At 40.4% G+C, this 17,627-nt stretch overlaps 1 protein-coding gene across 1 annotated transcript; it reads right to left on the bottom strand.

Annotated features, from left to right (window-relative positions):
- Positions 1-236: 236 nt before the first annotated feature.
- On the bottom strand, positions 237-16,899 carry LOC101484693 (E3 ubiquitin-protein ligase CBL-like). The gene is made up of 14 exons (XM_076881615.1): positions 16,734-16,899; positions 13,566-13,813; positions 10,228-10,374; positions 8,377-8,533; positions 7,893-8,014; positions 7,633-7,770; positions 7,065-7,174; positions 6,859-6,898; positions 5,300-5,585; positions 4,896-5,018; positions 3,499-3,794; positions 2,287-2,390; positions 1,947-2,129; positions 237-733 (listed from the first exon to the last, which is right to left on the bottom strand). The coding sequence occupies exons 1-14, from the start codon at positions 16,875-16,877 to the stop codon at positions 237-239; spliced, it is 2,595 nt and encodes an 864-aa protein (XP_076737730.1). The 5' UTR covers positions 16,878-16,899.
- Between the last annotated feature and the right edge of the window lie 728 nt (positions 16,900-17,627).

Below are 17,627 nucleotides of genomic sequence, written 5' to 3'. Positions count from 1 at the left end.
TCAATCAAATGTCTGAATTCATAAGAAGTACAGCAAAGATGTAAACAGGTTGTTCTGTTGTACCTGGTATTGACCATTCTCATTTTAACCACTTGGTGGCTGGCATGGTTGTTTTTTCCTTAGCTCTGAAAACACAGACTGCATTCTTTGGAAGGAATTTACTTGAAGGGTGCTTGTGCCCAGTAATGTATATGCTTAAAAAACAAACAATAAAGACAGAAGATTTCATTACAGAATCATATGTAATGAACAGACACAACTATGTGCGGGGTCCCTTCGCTGAACAAAGACTGCTGAAAGTACTTGTGGCCCTGCAGGAAAGTGCTTGGTAAATGATAATGGCACAAAGTGGAGAGAGACGAGACAGAGGATGAGCCTGCGCAAAGTGACTCTGTGGCGATGTGCACTGTGGAAGGGATGGAGACGAACTCGCGCAGGATGTTCTTGGCCGTCTTGAGGTTGTTCTGAGCAATCATCAGGGCCTTCTGGATGTCCTGGATGGAGTAGCCTTGGGATATGAGGCATTCAATCTCCCCGTTTAGGGCCAAGCTTCCAGGACCTGAAGGAGGAATAGTCGGAGGTGGAACAGGGGAGGCAGATGAGGAGGGGCCAGGGAGGTCTGGCGGCGGCGGAGGTGGCTTGCGGTTTAACGGACGAGGCCGTCGGTCAGAGTTGGCTCGCTGCGGGAGAGGTTTTGGGGGACGTTCGGGGTCGCCGCCTGCTACAAACATACCTGAAACAAATGAGAGAAAATGAAAGAAAAATAAGAAACGTGATGAGTCAAATACAAAATAAACACATCAAATACACATTTACATTCACACAGATGATTTGTGGGAAAAATAATTTAAAACTTCCCTTTATAACATGGACGTTATTTGGAGTTGTGGTTGCTCGTTTTCCTTTTGTTTGCTTTGTTCATTTGTCTCTTTTAATTCTATTTTTTTTATACTTTTTCAACATGTTCAAAATAAAGATTCAATCAATCAACCAGACATTTGCTAACCTGAAACATCTGAGAAACAGAAACATTTAGGAAGTCCTTAAAAACTTAAAGTATCCGCACTCTAAAAAAACTAAAACACTGGATAAATCATCTGTAACAGTCTGTGAAAGGCAAAGAAACGCAGCATGCGTCACAGAATTAAAACTTGCAGGAAAAAAGGCCTTTAGGTTATCACTGACATTAAAGTTCTGGTTTCAAAATAACTGTTACCAAGCAAACTGCCAAGCAGTGACACTTGCTCCTAGAATGAATGTGGCTTCCTAACAGAAGGCTGATTGGTCCAAACTACCTGTAGTTCATCTAGAAGCACATAGCTTCAAGCCTGGCACGATGGATTCTGTTGTAACTTTGACCTCATGAATCGCCTGAGCAGTTTCACAAGCTGGCCTGACATGCAGCACGTTGTGGTTAGAGTATCTATGAAAGCAATTTCCATCACTGATTTCAGTGTGGTTAAAGCAGTAATTTGCTGAAGCCAAAGTTAAACAAGAAGTTTCAAGTTACATTCATGTAGCCTAATTACTTCTCAAATTAATATTCATTTGTCCACTGCTACTGAGTGTAACTAAGACTACTTTTCTTTTTGGACCTTTTGATTTTTCTTTAATTGTGATTAGCTTCAATGCCAAAAAAATTGTTTGGCACTTTTTGTTTTATTTCCAGCCTGAGGAAAAATGCGCAATAAAACAAGATTAATACCGTGGACAACAGCCTGCACACGAGAACTGGATGTCACCGGTTTCTTTCGTGCATCATCTTGAAGCCTCAAGCTGAGCATACTGGTGATCACTATTAAAATATAAATCACGCTGTGTTCAGTACGACATAACTAATAACCACAACTCCCTTTTTGCAACCAGAAATTTTGCCACCTGCTGATCATTAGAAATTAAAAAGGGGGAAAAAAACAAAACAAACAACAAAAAAACCCCACACATACTGGGATCTACTGCAGAGTCTATGTTGAGATTGCTGAAGGCTGCAGAAGGGCCGCCGATATCTGACAGGGCTCTTCTGGCGGGGGCAGGAGGGACCACTGGTCTGGGAAAGTCATACTCGTAAACATCCTCCACACTGGCCTCCTCCTTTTTGTCCTGCGGAACAGCTGAATGCTGAGGATGGTCTTGGAGGGAAAAAAAAAAGTAAATAAAAATGAGGTTTTACCCTGATATTCTTAATTCTGTGATGTCAGTTTATCCACTACTACTAGAACAAATAGTGTGATTACTGTTAGTAATCCACAATGATCAAGCACTGAAGTGAGAAACTGAGAATGTTACACAGCTCAGAGTTCTGCGTCGTCTCCGACGAGCCGGCCTGGGCCTGGATGTTACACATGGATTCGTAATCCTGGGGGTCCTCAGAGTCTCTGTCCCCCACCTCACTGCAGGCACACAGCGAGACAGAGAGAGATGGAGGAATCATTTAAAGGGGAACAAACTGTGCTCATTTTCATTTAAAGAATCTTACTCTTGGACTCAAAAAGTTTTCCATGATTTTAAATAAATAAATAAATAAAGTCATTTATACTTTCAGGCCACCGTCCCCTTAAAGTCAATTTTCTTCTGATAGGATGCCCCATGCAAACAGCAGGTTTGAACTGTAGGTGGTTGGGGACAGAGCGGTGTGCCTGGAAAGTCTGCATCCTGAGCTGACTTGCAGGGCTTATTTGCAATTACACTTAACTCATAATCTGAAATTTTGTCTAGTTACCATGGTAACACTACATGACCAAAAAACAAAAAGAAAGGAAAAAGTATTAGAAGCAGATTTTAAAAAGGGCCATTGTTGGCGATCCTTTATGCCTGACTCTTACACAAACTAATTCTCACAGAGAAGGTAATATTCTCAATGACTGAATCTACCCTTTGTAAGCTAAATCACCAACCCTCTGATCAAAAGTTCATCATTTCAGTATGCTAACATCACAAATAGACCGCTAAACATCTAGCTCTGCTTCAAACAAAAATCCACCAATCACACAGAGGTATGAATGCTTCCAAATATTACACATTTTAAGCCTAATTAGTCGTGCATGGACCCAGCGAAGGCATCTTTGTAGGCTCACACCACAACTTTCAGCTTTCGAGTTTTAAAATTTAAGCAGATTTCCTATCCATTCGAATTCCCTACATTTTAGACACTGTCATCATTTTAATCAAAGAGACAAGCTGAGATCCAGCTGCCTTCATCTTCAAGCACTGTCCTTTAAATTATTTAAGGAGGTGAAAAACAGCAAATAAGTGAAAGAGAGTTCTCTCTAAGGAATGGGAACCTCGAGAGCCCCCTGCTGGACAAAATACACAGCTTCAGATTTGAGGGTTGCATTACTGTGTGTCAGACTATCCCTTTAACTTGTTTATAGACCAACTTTCTCACTTTTCACTCTACGAACTGTTTGAAAGTCACTTGTAACCTTTCCCAGCAAGATTTTTTTTCTCTGCAATTCACTATACAATTACATAACCACACACATAAGCACATTTTATTACCTGCCGGAAGGTCTGAGCATGTTTGTTGATCTGCCGGTATTTCTAACAACCCAAGATCTATATTTTTCCCTTAAAGACAGCGCCATATAGCCCTGTTGTGGTGGGGCCTTCGTTGCAGGGCGTGGCACCATGTAGTTTGCTGCCCAGGCTGGCTGGTCCAGGGTGGAGGGGAGGGGTCTCCTTTCGAGTCTGGATTCCTGGCCGACCAGGGAGGGGCGCTCCGGTGGGGGAGGAGGGGGAGGCTCTCTCAGTGCTGGAGGCAGAGGTAGAGGCTTGTCCCTGTGAGTGGCTACCATCTGGGTCAGAAGACACAGGACAGGATGTTTTTTGTTAGAGATGTGAAGACTCAAGTACACACACACACACACATCCTATTTTGGTAATAACAATAATTGTGTTAGCAGGGCTGGCAGCACACTGGAGGTTTAATAAAAAGGCATCACTATTAATCTTTAAGTCACAGGCAAACAGTCGAGCAGTTGTGAATACCAACACTTAGCCAATTTACATAATTTCCAGGAATCTGCAGCCACATTAACACATGATTATTTTTGACTATCAAATGGACATCTGACAACTTCAAGGCTTCTAGGAAATATTGACTAAAATATACGGGCTCATTACAGATTTATCTCACAGGCTCTTATGATCACAACTAAAACTATAAATGCTCTTTTCTAGAGAAGATATTCATATCGTTAGCTACTCATATACGTGTATTTATTGATATAAAAAATGAGTTAAAGCTGGTAACAGGAGGTGGTTAGTTTGTGATATTACTCTGACCTAAATGTACTGCTCTTGTAATGAAGTTTGTGTCCCAGCAGCAGGTGTTGGCCTTAACACTTTGCATATGACTTCCATATGATTGAGCAGTTATTACTTCTGGTTCAACTTCTTAGTGTATGTTTGCACAGGGCTCTTCTTAAAGGCACTATTCAGAGTGAGAATATTTCAGTGACCAGCAAGTCTTGAATGCACCTTTGGCCAATGCAAGTGTTTTTCTAAAAACTATTTTTCCACCCTTTGAATTCTTTTCCACAGATAGTCGGTCTCAAAGGCTTTTGTCTTTAGTGGGACTGTGGCTCAGGGGGTTGGGAAGCGTATCTGTAACCGGAAGGTTGTGGGTTCGATCCCTGGGCTCTCTGTCCTGGTCGTTGTGTCCTTGGGCAAGACACTTTACCCTACCGCCTACTGGTGGTGGCCAGAGGGGCCGATGCCGCGATATGGCAGCCTGGCTTCTGTCAGTCTGCCCCAGGGCAGCTGTGGCTACAACCGTAGCTGCCTCCACCAGTGTGTGAATGTGAGAGTGAATGAATAGTGGCATTGTAAAGTGCTTTGGGTGCCTTGAAAAGCGCTATATAAATCCAATCCATTATTATTATTATTATTAGTACACTTACTTTGACTGTGGCTCCCTGACTCAGTGCACTATGGGAGGTGGAGGACCTCTGCTGTAAGAGGTCCAGTCGCAGAGGCACCGGAGGCAGCTGAGACACTGGAGACGGAGGGCGCTCCACCTGCACACCCACACATTGATTTACGGATTTTGTAGCGGATGAAGTGCTTGTAATATTCCTCAGAGATATTTACACGATAAGGATCACTCAAATCACCTTTCATTCCTTTTCGGATGCTCGGCTTGAACTTGAGCAGGTCATCTTGACCATATCTATTAGCTAAATTTACTGAGTTGTTGTAGCAATTACTTGATTAATATTGTGCATTAATAAGCAATCGAACAGCTGCATCTAATAAAGCACCCAGTGAGCGTCTAAATATATGTACGTGCTCGTCTTACTTTGGTGCAGGCCAGCCTGATCATGACAAGTTGCTGGTCTTCCAGCCGATCATCCTTTTCCTCTTCCTTGCCTGCGGCTTCTGCTCTGCTCGACCCCTGGAAACCAGCAAAGGAAGCCCCAGTGGCCTTCGGGTGAAAGGGGTCCACTACAATAGGCTCTGTGCCTTTAATCTCACATCGGCTAAACGGGCAGCCCTGACCCTCCGATTCCTGAAATGCACACACGGAAAGACACAGCAAGGTTAGGAGGTAAAGGCAAAGGAGCAGACTGAAGCTTTCATCATTTGTGAAAGGCTTTGCTTGGATTTAAATCCAAATTACAGCTGCAAGTCTTTTCAAGACTGAAAGCTTAAGGAGGAAACCATGAAAACTACCACAAAAAGAGTCACCCGGATAGGATGAATTATAATGTAAATAAAACTGAAGATGTCAAATAAATGTTGTACATCAAAGATCTGCAGAAGGAGCACTTTAACAAAAACTATGTCTAAAGAACTCTGCAGTCATGCTGCGATTAATTAATCTGTTAAGTTAGCCCGGAGAGCATTTCTGTCCTGAAGGCAGAGTAGTGAGAACAACACGACTGCGCTTGGGAAGACAACGATTATATTGTTCGTCTGATGTGAACCACAATCAAAATAAATTCCGTATAAGGAAGTCTAAAGTCCAAAGTCCATCAAGAATAAACAGCACATCAAATTCATTCATTTAATCACTCACTCATGGCAAACAAGTCCTTTGTGTCACTCTTAGCAAGTCTATGTTCCCAGCCAGTAAAGTCTATTTAATCTTTTATGTTTGAAGAGGAAAAGTTGTTACAGTTGTTAGTAACAAGAAGGATTTTATTAAAGGAAGTACAAAAAGAAAGTGCTTCAGCTTCACTGACTGTAAGATAACATTAATAAAACAATAAAGTTACAGCTACGTGTGACCTCGGTGCGTTGGTCCAGTCGTCACCTTGTTGTGTTTTTATCAGCACCCTCGTTAACCTGATCTCACGTTAGATTTATTCTTAGTGCCGATTGGCTGCTGAAGCTTGATGGTCAGTAACTGGAATCTCTGTCCCTCCCATCTGTCTTTCTGTTGCTACAGGCCTGTTTTGGATTTTGTTTTTGGTTCTTAGTTAAAAAAGGAAGAAGAAAAAAAGTAGTTTAGGGGTGAAGCCTGAAGCAGACAGTCTGGTGTGGTTCGTTCATGGACTCCTTCCTCTTTTGTTTGTTTGTTTTAGCCGGAGTTCCCATCTCTTTTGCTTCCCTTTGTTTCACACTTTCATTATTAAAACTCAGCAGCACTGTGGGATCTTATGGCTCAAAGAACCGAACGTATAACTTTGGGGACTGCAACAGTTACTCTGAGGAACATGACACGACTCCTCTACTGCAGGAACTACTACTAATAATTAAATAATAATAATAAAAGACTTTATACTTAAGTTTAAACATGCAGATCAGAGAGTGGAGTAAAACACTTGCAATCTGAGAATGAATCTAAATCAAAGACTTATTATTATTATTAATTGACCTATTTAAAAAGGCACCGTTGAACACAAAAAACTGAATTTAAAGAAAATTCTACAGCAGAAAAAAGAAGATCCCTGTCAGGATTTATTGAGCTGCTTCAAATCAGTGTAATAAAAGACACAGAGAAACGAGGGAAAAAGGGAGACCGTTCAACACCGGCTGCTCATGTTACTCTCATCCTGTAGAGATTTATTCCTAAAATCAGTCATTTTATGCATCTGTATTTGTTCTCTGCATTAAAAACATGCACGCACATGAGAAACAAACCTGAGTAACTTTGATGTGGTCCTGTGGAGACGATTCACACAACCCTGTAAGGTCTGGGTTCCGTACACGGCCATCTGGGAAAAGATAGCTGGAAAACCACGGCACACAGAAACGCAACCAAGTCATGAAAAAAGGGTCATTTTCAGATTTTATAAATCAACAGTAAGAAGCAACAACCTTGCCATGTTTTTACAATTCATCGAGGCTGCCAAACAATTTCTCATTATAAAATCCTTAAAAAACAAAACAAAACAAAAAAAACAAAACAAGTTTGTTTCTCTGCAGGATGACACAAACTAGTTAATTATACATCGATTGTGACACCATTTCATCCACACTGTCCAACCTGTTCCTTGTAAGGTTTTTTGTTAAATTTTGAGGAACTACTACAAAGACTCCACCCTCCTCACTATTAATTCAGGAACCTAAAGTAACATGTACTCAGTAGGCTGAAAAACAATACTCTCCCCTGACAGCTTGCAGTTTAATAGTGCTATAAATCTACACTAAATACTAGTTCATTAACCCTGATGATATGCGACTCACAATCCCTCTCTGTATCCATCAATGAGTGCTTGGAAGAGTGGTTTGTTATGCGGGATGGTCTGCAGGATGTTCCCATCATCTGTCACATAGCCAATTACCCACTGGCCCAGCCGAGTGCAGCTCTGCCTGAAGATATAGCTGTGAGAGAGAGTTATTTCAACCAACAGCTACAAACTCACACTCCTGCAACAAAATATTTAATACAGTAGGGATTTTCCCCCCAAAAGTATTATAGGATATATCTGATCTGTGAGGCCTACCTGCCAGGTATGCGGATGAACCTGTGCAGTCGAGCCTTCATCTCATCATAGGTTAAGAAGGCTATATAACCAGGGTGTGTAACAGCCAGGCTGTTCCAGTTCCTTAGAAGAGATGACCATGGCTACAAGACACAGATTCACAAATGCAAACATTTTATTTATGTTGTGTACATCAGCTCTTTTGAAGTTGAATTCACAACAAAAATCAGGTATGAGACTATAATGCATATAGGACAGAAGATCTGTTAGCAGCAATAAAATTACAAACACCAACTCTGATCGCTGGCAACACTACAGAAAAACATATGCGAGTGGGTTCAGACACTGCTGCTGCATTTACACAGGAGAGACTAAGCGGGACTCAAATTTAAAGAAATAAACAAATTTAAGCATCCTCGTGTAATTCACCGCCTTTACTAAAATGTTATTAAAGTGCAAACTGTGCAATTTTACAGTGAACTACTCTGAATGCTTTGTGACGTACCTGAAAGAGCCTTGTAAAGATGTCAAACTCGAAGACGGAGATGTAGTCGTTACAGGTGAGGTCGATAGTGGATTTGAGTGCCATGGCCTCCAGACCTGAGCTAATAGGGTGAAACTCATGAAGAGCCTGCCGAAATGTCCTCCATGGCACTATGGTCCTGAGTAGAAGGGAGGGAGAGGAAACAAATGTTTGTTGTGGGGACATTGCCTTTCACTATTATTTAAGACTGAATTTGGGGTTAAACAGAACCTAAAATGTAATAAAATTGCAGATTTGCTAAGCTAACAAGGCAGCAGACCTTTATAAAGACACAACTCTAAATATATACACAGGTGTATTTTTAGTTGACTAAAGGGGACCTGGTATGCTTTTCCTCAAATACACACACTCAACTGTGACTTTATTAGATACGTGTGTTCAACTACCGATTTAGGGCTGTGCGATATGACCAAAATCTCACATCCCGATATAAAACATCTATCATCCAATGACGATAAAAATCACAAAAACTTAACATTTTCTGTAAATTTTGTGAATCTCGGGTTGCTGAAGTGATTCCAGCTGGGCGTCGTGTACCTGGAGTCGAGTGTTTTAACCGATGCATGAAACTATACATTTTTAGACACCTGACGGCTCCTTTTTGCTTCTCATCCATAAACACTCTGCATATTTTTTCACATGATTCCGTTTATTTTGAAAAGTTTCAACAGGATCTTGAGCTTTATTGTGAAAGGTTTATGTGGAAAATAAACAAGCGGACATGCGATGGTTTTACCGTCGTTGTTGCTAACAACAACGCATAAAAACAGGCGCTTGTCCATCCTTAGTGTGGTTATTTTAAATATAAGAGAAAGAGAGAACTTTAATAAATTAATATAGCCACTACAGTGACCATCAAAACGGTGAAAAAATATTGCCGTAAACACTTTATTTTGCGACACCACGAAACAAACGATAGCGTAAAATGAAACGATAGACGTTTTCATATTGTCATCCGATATATGTCGTTATATCGAACAGCCCTATACTGATTAATACTAATATTTGAGCATGACAGCAACTCGGTGCATTTATGCATGCAGACACATATGTATATGGTTACCACTGCCTGCTTAAGTTCAAACTGAGCAGAATGTGGGAGAAAGAGCTTTGAATGGGACATGCTTGTTGGTGCTGCTCTGAGCATTTCATAAACTGCTGATCTGCTGTGATTTCCCCCCCACAAGCATCTCTAACATCTTTTGATAGTTGCTTTCAGTAGAATAACACATCAGGTGATAAAGCTCCAATCAAGCTGGTTTTCTAAACATGACAGTAAGTAACATCCAAGCAATAGTATTCAAATGGCCTCCAGAGGCACTGGATCTCGGTCCAATAGGGAAACCGTATGATGCCGTCATGTCACTATAGACCAAAATCTGGAAGGAATGTTTCCAGCACCTTGTTCAATCAATGCCACAAAAATGAAGACAAGGTGCCCCTAATAAAATGGCTGGGATGCTCACAGTCAGTTTCAAATCATGAGGTCATCTTATGTAGCCTTAACTCATGACCCCAAAACCCAGACCTCCACTGCTATAAATGCTCAGTTTCAGCGCTTTTGTTGTGTTTTTTTACTTTTCGTTTGTATGTTGCCCGTGAATGTGACTATGCTAATATGGTAATCTGACTTCTGTTTAAATCTTTTGTTTGCAAAGGGGCAGGAAGCAGTAAGTAAGATAAAACTGCTTGTTTCAGCCAGAGATGAACTGGAATCGATGGCCAGCATGACATAAATAAGGATTACTGTGAAATATGAGTCATTCGAGCATCACCCAGGAATAAGAATACAGAGCTGAAACAAAAACTCACTTGTCCCCGAATGACCTTCTCCAGAATTCAGCAGCATCAGCTTTGGTAATCCTGAAGTTGTCGCCCTGAAATAGGCCATTGGGGAAGATGGCTTTTAACTCCGCTAGCATGTGACTGAAGATCAGAGATAGCTTGGTAAGGTTTTGCCTAAGTGAGAGAAAAGGAAGAGAGACAATGAAAGGAAACCGTAGCAACAACAGGTATCTTCAGCCTAATGTCTTTAGTATTCTATAACGCCATGTTTGGTTTTAAATAAAAGGGGAAGTTACTCTTGCATGCACACAGAAATAGAAGCTTTCAGCAGCCAGACACTTTCGAGTAGGGCTGAACGATATATCGCATTTGCGATAATATCGCGACATGATCAAGTGCAATTTTCTAACCGCAAAGGCTGCGATTATACTGCGATTATAAGGCTGTCCAAATTACTACCATATCCCAGAATTCATAGCGCGGCCCAGCCAAACTCCAGTTTCCAGCAATGGCGGCCGCTACTGAGTTTTAAAATTACTCATACTAATCTTTCTGGGTCACAAAATAAACTTTTAACATATTTTCAGGCGAGAAAGTAGTTGTGTAAACATCAAATATCTGCTCGGTTTATCAAGATATCCCATATTTGCAAAAGTGCTTCGACGTTTTCAGAGGCGTCTGCTACCCACCAGCTCGACAGCTAGCCGGGAGCTCGAGGGTTACTGATGCGGCCGAGAACGGCACAACTCCCGGCACATCATTTTCAGATCACCGCGGAGTTTCGCTGCTCGGGTTAAACGTAATATATAAGTCACTTAGACAACCTAAAAATGTTATTGTTGGGCTTTTTTCAGTGTTTTGTTTGTTCGTGAGTAAATCGGTTTGGCTGAGATTAAAGTTATTAGATTAGATAAAATAAAACTTTATTAATCCCCCGGGTGGGTTCCTCCTTGGTTTTCACACAGCTGACTAAACGTCAAACAGAAAACTTATTAAACAGAAGTATGAGACAGTCGAGAATTTACGCCAGTGTCTGGTTATATTTTAGATAGCAAGAAGCAGACGGCCGAGTTTATTAAACTCCACCGAGACAGCGGTGACGCTAATCAGAACTAGACCGTCCAATTTCACGCCTTTAAACTTTAAAGGCGTGTTTGTGTGTGTGTTTATACAATTGCTATTATGTTTGCACTTTATGTGTAATGTTACTGACTGCAGAGATCAGTAAGATGTGTGTATTTTTTATTTATTAGTTTTATTTATTTAATATTATTTTTTAATTGAATGACTGTCTAGTAGTTCACAGATGTCGAAAAACTGAGTGTGGTAAAGCCACTGATTTTGTTTATGTATATTTCTGCAATCTGCACATTGTACTGACTTTCATTTTAATGTTTACACCAGGGTTCCTTGTCAGCACTTTATGCTCAGATGTTTGTAAGCTAAAAATAAACTATTGTGTATGTTCAAATATACTGTTGTGATTGAAGAAGTTAAATAAAAATGTCAGTCATCAATTCATGCATCACCTCATGTCATCATAACAGAGGTCTGTCTTCCAGGAAAGAACAGTTTAAAATTAATGTAATATAGTATTGGCCATACTATATGATGTATTGCTTGTCTTTGTTTAATAATACAGAAGACAAAGACCTTAAAAAATAATCGCATATCGCATCGCAATCGCAATATTGGGGCAAAAAATCGCAATTAGATTAGATTTTCCATAATCGTTCAGCCCTACTTTCGAGTACAAAACAATCAGGCGGAATCAAAGATGGTACCACTCGTCTCGTACATTTCCCCCTCCTCTGGCACATTTTATGGATCTACAGTTAATTTTTTTCCTCTTTCTCAACAAACACAATAGTCAACTGGACATTTTCTTCTTCGCTTTTTTCTTTTCCTGCTGTTGAAACAACTGGTGTTATTTTGTTAAATGCATTTAAAGCACTTTCTGTGAAATTACTTGTGGTTGGTTGCACTACCTCCCAGACAAACTAACCCCACTCTTGACAACTCAAGTGTCAAATTCATAAAAATATGTCCAATTAGAGCTGAAATCATGAACATAACTGCAGAAGAAGGGAAGCAATGTTGAAAATTGACTTTTACACTTGCGTTTGCTTTACATTTGAAGATACCTGGTTTGAGCAGTCTACACGAAACGCTACTTTTCAGAGGAAGTGAGTCCACCCTCATTGGGGTTGAACATAACCAGTGCGGGTGCATAATCTAGTCCAAACTTGTTTTGTTTTCTTTAAACAGTAAATCAGTTTAAAAGAGGCACAAGGTGACACATGACAAAAAACTGAACCAAAAGTCGCAGACGCATACTGAGCACACAGCCAGTTGGGCAACAACATCGTCTGAGCATGGCCTCAGCTTTGACGTTTCAATTAAAAGGCTTTCCGATGACCTATACATGCATTTGCTAATGCCAACACAGCTGTTTGTGTAGAACATCTTACACTTGATAAAATTTAGTGCGTGAAAGGAAGGATGAACTTTTCCTTAGCAAAGACTTTCTGAGAAGCAGAGTAAGTACACATGATTGCGAAAGTGCAATCACTTCCCTATGAAGCTCACTTTGCTTCATATGGTTCGATTTAATCGCAGCGATGGAAACTTGTAAGAACATTTCAAGAAAAAAGACAAACTTTTTCAATACTTTAAATTAATATTTACAAAAAGATTGCAGGTTAATGTTATAGAGCTTAAATGACATCAGTACTTCATTTTAAATGCACAGAGTTAGAGATGTTCACAAATGACTCCACAGCAGTGCAAGCATGCTGCTTTTTTTTTTTAAAATCTTTTTAATCATCTGATGGAAAAAAAAAATAGCACACAAAAAATCTCAGTATGAGTTGTATTTCTTGGGTAGTTTGGAAGGTTTTCATTAAGAACCCATTTTTTATTTTGGTTAAAATAAAAATAAAAAATTCAGCCAATGCTGACAGCAGACCTTCAGACAAAGGTGGCCCATTAGTGAAGCTTTTATTCTATTTAGGTAACGATCTTTATTAATTAATCATCAACATCTGTGCTTTCCAACTATTTCATGTCAAAACAGATGTTGTGAAAAAGCTCAGTTCTGTGCTCCATAGGACAGAGACGGTCTCGGTCAGCAGAGATATTTTACTGCTGGAATTATCGTACTATCATGAGTTTAAGGGATTATTTTATTGATAGGAAGCCAAGAAAAACAACGATTAGCTCTTTAACTGTGCCATGATTCAGATACCCAGTATTCAGATACTCCCTGCTTCACAGCTTTTCCATCCTGGCTTTCTGCTGGTGCAATATTCTGTTTCCCCCCACAAAGATGAATCATGTTTTGTCCGGATATAACGTGCGCCTACCTGGGCTGGGAGTTCTCCTCGTACATCCTCTTCTTGGCCTCCTTAAAAAGACTCATGGTCTGCTTCGTCTTGTTCGTCAAGTTGTCGATGACCACGCGGAAATACTCGTTCTCGCCGAGGATCTCTATTTTGCCCTCATACCTGGACAGAATGGTGCGTAAATGCTGGTAGGTATTCGGCAAAAGATCCGGGATGTAGGGCAGATTGCTCTTCAACACCACCTTGGGGTTCTCGCACAGACGCACCACCTGGACAGAGAACGCAACGGCTCAGAGATGGGGTTTTTTTTATTTTTAACTTGCAAACAACGAAAAAACAAAAACCATAAAACAAACAGGATTAAAACCTTTAGCTGTGGCAATGTGAGATGCTGCAATGTGCATGTTTCACAGTCAAGGTAAAACATTTTTTAAGTTTGTCTAAGTATGGTACTGGAGACATCACAGATTTCATGACAGTTTTCCAGCTAGATCAGGGGTGCTCAATACGTCGATCGCGATCGACCAGTCGATTGCAAAGGTAGTATTGGTAGATCGCATGGCATTAAAAAAAATAGATGCCAGCCTATCATCCATCCCGTCACTTGATTGATACAGGGAAGCCAGTCAGATGACATCAGATTTTTTCTGACGCTTAGGTCGCTGCGCATGCGCAAACAGCGGCGCGAAGTGTAGTAAAACTGACAAGCTAGTCAGCGAGTTAACTCAAATTTTTAGCTCTCGGTTTTTTCTCTTAAACCTGGCCGTCAGCAGCTACTGTCCAGACTATGCATCCCTGGCTGATTCAATTCAGTGCAAGTCATCAGAGTAAACTCAGGTAATGACAAAATATTTACATAGTTAATTGTGTTGTGAAATATTGGATATTGCGGTTATGCATGTATATACATTGTAGATATAAAGAATCCTCAATATATTTATAAATAAGTATATGTTTTGGATTTTTGTAGTCGGTAGATCATTTTGACTTGGTCATTTTATAAGTAGCTCACATGCGGAAAAAGTGTGAGCACCCCTGAGCTAGATCATCAGCTATCGCACGCAAGTTTGGATATGGATGTGTCTATAAATTTTAAGCTCATAAAACTGGGTCACGATTTTTGCAATGTGATGTTACCGGAAAAAAATGCCATTCTTACAGATGTCAAGGTTTAAAGTTTCAGCCAATATTTCCTAATGTTTATGATGATAATCTTCTTGATAGAGTCTTTTCGGTAATCGGAGAATAATGTGGCACAAGCTGTAGATCAAAGTTTGACCAGGAACTGCTTCTTTAATCTGTGACGGACATTTACTACCCGTCTAATCACCTGACAACTAAGGTTACTTATCAAATTGCACTCAATTATACTCCCATACCCACCAAATAACTTTGCAGGCCCAATATATTGTGACCATAAACATGAAATGGCTCATAGTACAATAACACGTTGAATACCTAAAATTTGCATCAACTTCACCAGAAACTTTTACCTGTCACTATTCATTTAAGTGCATCTTTTCCCCATGTTGCTGTGGACCAACTGTACATGCAAGCAGGGTTTTGTTTCTTTTTTGCATACATTTGCACACTCACTCTATATATCAGATCCAGCCCTTCCCCCAAACCCTCAGATTCCTCATTTTGCTACTTTGATGGCAATGTATTCCCACAATACAACTTTACAGCAAGGCAGTAAAAATTTTCAGCACCCAGCCCTGAAACATACCACCCAGGTATGAAAGCTTTTGATCTCAAACGTGCCATTTACAAGCACAGGTGTAAATGAGTCTGCACAGAACACTGCACATGCATGCCGTGGTTCACTCTCTATTATCTGATGCACTGTTACTTCCTACATCAGCTCACTTGCATTAATATCTTGTGAGCTCTTGTCTCACCACCTCTCTGCACTTCCCGCTCATCTGTTTTAGTTATAGCCAACTGCAAAAGAAAGTAAATAGGCTGCAATGACTATAGAGAACATTGCCTTGCCCCTGCAATATGTACACCTCTTCTTATCCAGGGATATGAATGTGACCTAATTCAGGAGAACTGACCCCAATTAGACAATCAGACACCACTGTACTCCAGTTTTAGGCTTCAGGTTTAGACTGCTTTACAGGTTATTGTTTAAATTTAGGCCAAAGCACCTTCCTGTGTGGATGTCCTGGAGGTTATTCATGTCATGCAAAGGGAATTAGTGATGATTCAATATAACCGCAGTTTCACGCTAAGTGAAGGAGCGGATGGAAAAGTTGAGCTTAATCTTTTTTCAATATGTGAGAAAAGAAAATCAGTTAAAGTGGCCTCACATTTGTCTCTGATGTCGAGTTACAGACAAAAAGAAAAAAAGTCAAGTAAAAAGTTTTTCGTTTACTGTTTCAAAACCCTTTCTTGCAAAGGATTTATCCGATTGTTCAGTCTGGACCTAAACTCCGCTGCAGGTCCATATATCAAACGATCACTGTGGCATTACTGAGAGTTGAAAAACTGTCTAAAGTCTTTCATCTTTAATAAAATGATCAGCGTTCTGCTCTACCAGGTGTAACAATTGAGTTTAACATCCAGGCATCCATGAAAACGGAATTTATGACATTTAACGGAGTTAGAAGTTAGCAGGGAGTTAGCTCGCTAGCTTCTATCTAAATACAATATAGCATGTCCTGACTGCAGGGTTTTGGAAACAAATTCAAACGTACAGCTCTGCTATCACTTCCAGCATAAATGAAGACAGAAAACTAAACAGCAGTGACGTTTGTAGGGTTACTGAAGTTGGGCTAGCTGGTATATAATGATGTGCTACGTGACCGCTAGCGACACAGCTATGTTAGCATAATATAAACAAGATAACTTTTTTTCCACTCGATAAAAGTTAACGTGAGTGTTCTCGGTGGTCAGGAACAAATGTAATCGCATGGCAGGATGCTGTAAAAGGACCAAACTTCAGCCAGGAGAACAACTGAGATAATCCATCCACAATGATTAGTGGTAATAAAAGCCAAGGGAGGTCAACAGTGATCACTGACTGTTTTAGAAGCTTTTTGAGATCAAATAGAAGAAAATGCATAACATTAAACATGTTAACAACACAAAAGCCATATTAAACTCAGACTACTTTAGGCCCGGAAGTAGGATTCGTCGCGTCATCACTGAACAACCGGATTACTGGAAAACCACTGTCAGTACCTTATCCATGAGTTTCCAGCATTTTTCCACCATTTTCTTGTCAACCACTGCGGGCTGGTGAGGCTGGAGAGCTTGCTGGTGAGGCTGAAAGGCGTCCTTCATCAAGCCGATGAGACCGGCGCCCCTTCTCGGATTTCCGGCCATTAATTCGGTTGGTGACAGGGGGTTAGCCCGGGGCTCTTCTGGGGGTGGGTGGCTGACAACCGGAGATCAGTTCTTGTGTAGTGGACCACTAGAGGGCTCCACTCACACCCAGTGTTGAGGAAGTGTGTTCCTGTGTTTTGTGGCGCGATATGTGCAGTTGATGTTGGAGACGAATAAAGAAGGAGTGAGAACTGAGAGCTCTGTGTCGTTGATGCTTACCTCCACATTGGTGACCCCTGACCCCCTGCAGTGTATAGAAATTGGTGTATTTCAAAAATAAAACTATGAAGACACTCAAAATAAATTTCCTGTGGTGGGAAACTATTTTGTGCAACTTTTTTGTATTTACAGTTTTGAGGGATAAGCCTCTTAAATTTCTCTAACTAGAAATATATGTTAAAAAACAAAAACGATTTTCAATTTTTTTGTAGTTTATTGCACTTTTTTTTGCAATTTATGTAATTACTATGCACTTAATGCATGCATATTATTAAAATTTAGGCTGTAGTGGTTGTATTGATGTATAGCAACTTGAAATGCTCCCAAAAATGGCACTACAACATGTAAAAATATAATATAAGCTCTGGCGGACTTCGTTCAATGGTAGGTCTTAAAGGGTTAATTTCTAGTATCAGCTGATGTTTGCTGGAGCCACAGCTGTAAAGCTGCTGGTTCACATCAGAGATGTGAACATCACAGCACATGCCGTTGTGTGCTGTGATGACAGCAGATGGAGTGAGAGGAGATGAG

This window comes from Maylandia zebra, unplaced genomic scaffold (genome assembly GCF_041146795.1).
Source record: "Maylandia zebra isolate NMK-2024a unplaced genomic scaffold, Mzebra_GT3a scaffold32, whole genome shotgun sequence".
NCBI classification, from domain to species: domain Eukaryota; kingdom Metazoa; phylum Chordata; class Actinopteri; order Cichliformes; family Cichlidae; genus Maylandia; species Maylandia zebra.
This window is presented reverse-complemented; position numbering and strand designations above follow the sequence as displayed.

Excerpts from the sequence above, each read along its gene's own strand:
- LOC101484693 (XM_076881615.1), bottom strand. The coding sequence starts at position 16,877 with ATGGCCGGAAATCCGAGAAGGGGCGCCGGTCTCATCGGCTTGATGAAG. Across the intron at positions 8,015-8,376 it reads TCTTTACAAGGCTCTTTCAG|CCATGGTCATCTCTTCTAAG; the intron begins GTACGTCACAAA and ends TGTGTCTTGTAG. Across the intron at positions 2,391-3,498 it reads ATGCTCAGACCTTCCGGCAG|TGAGGTGGGGGACAGAGACT; the intron begins GTAATAAAATGT and ends GTGTGCCTGCAG.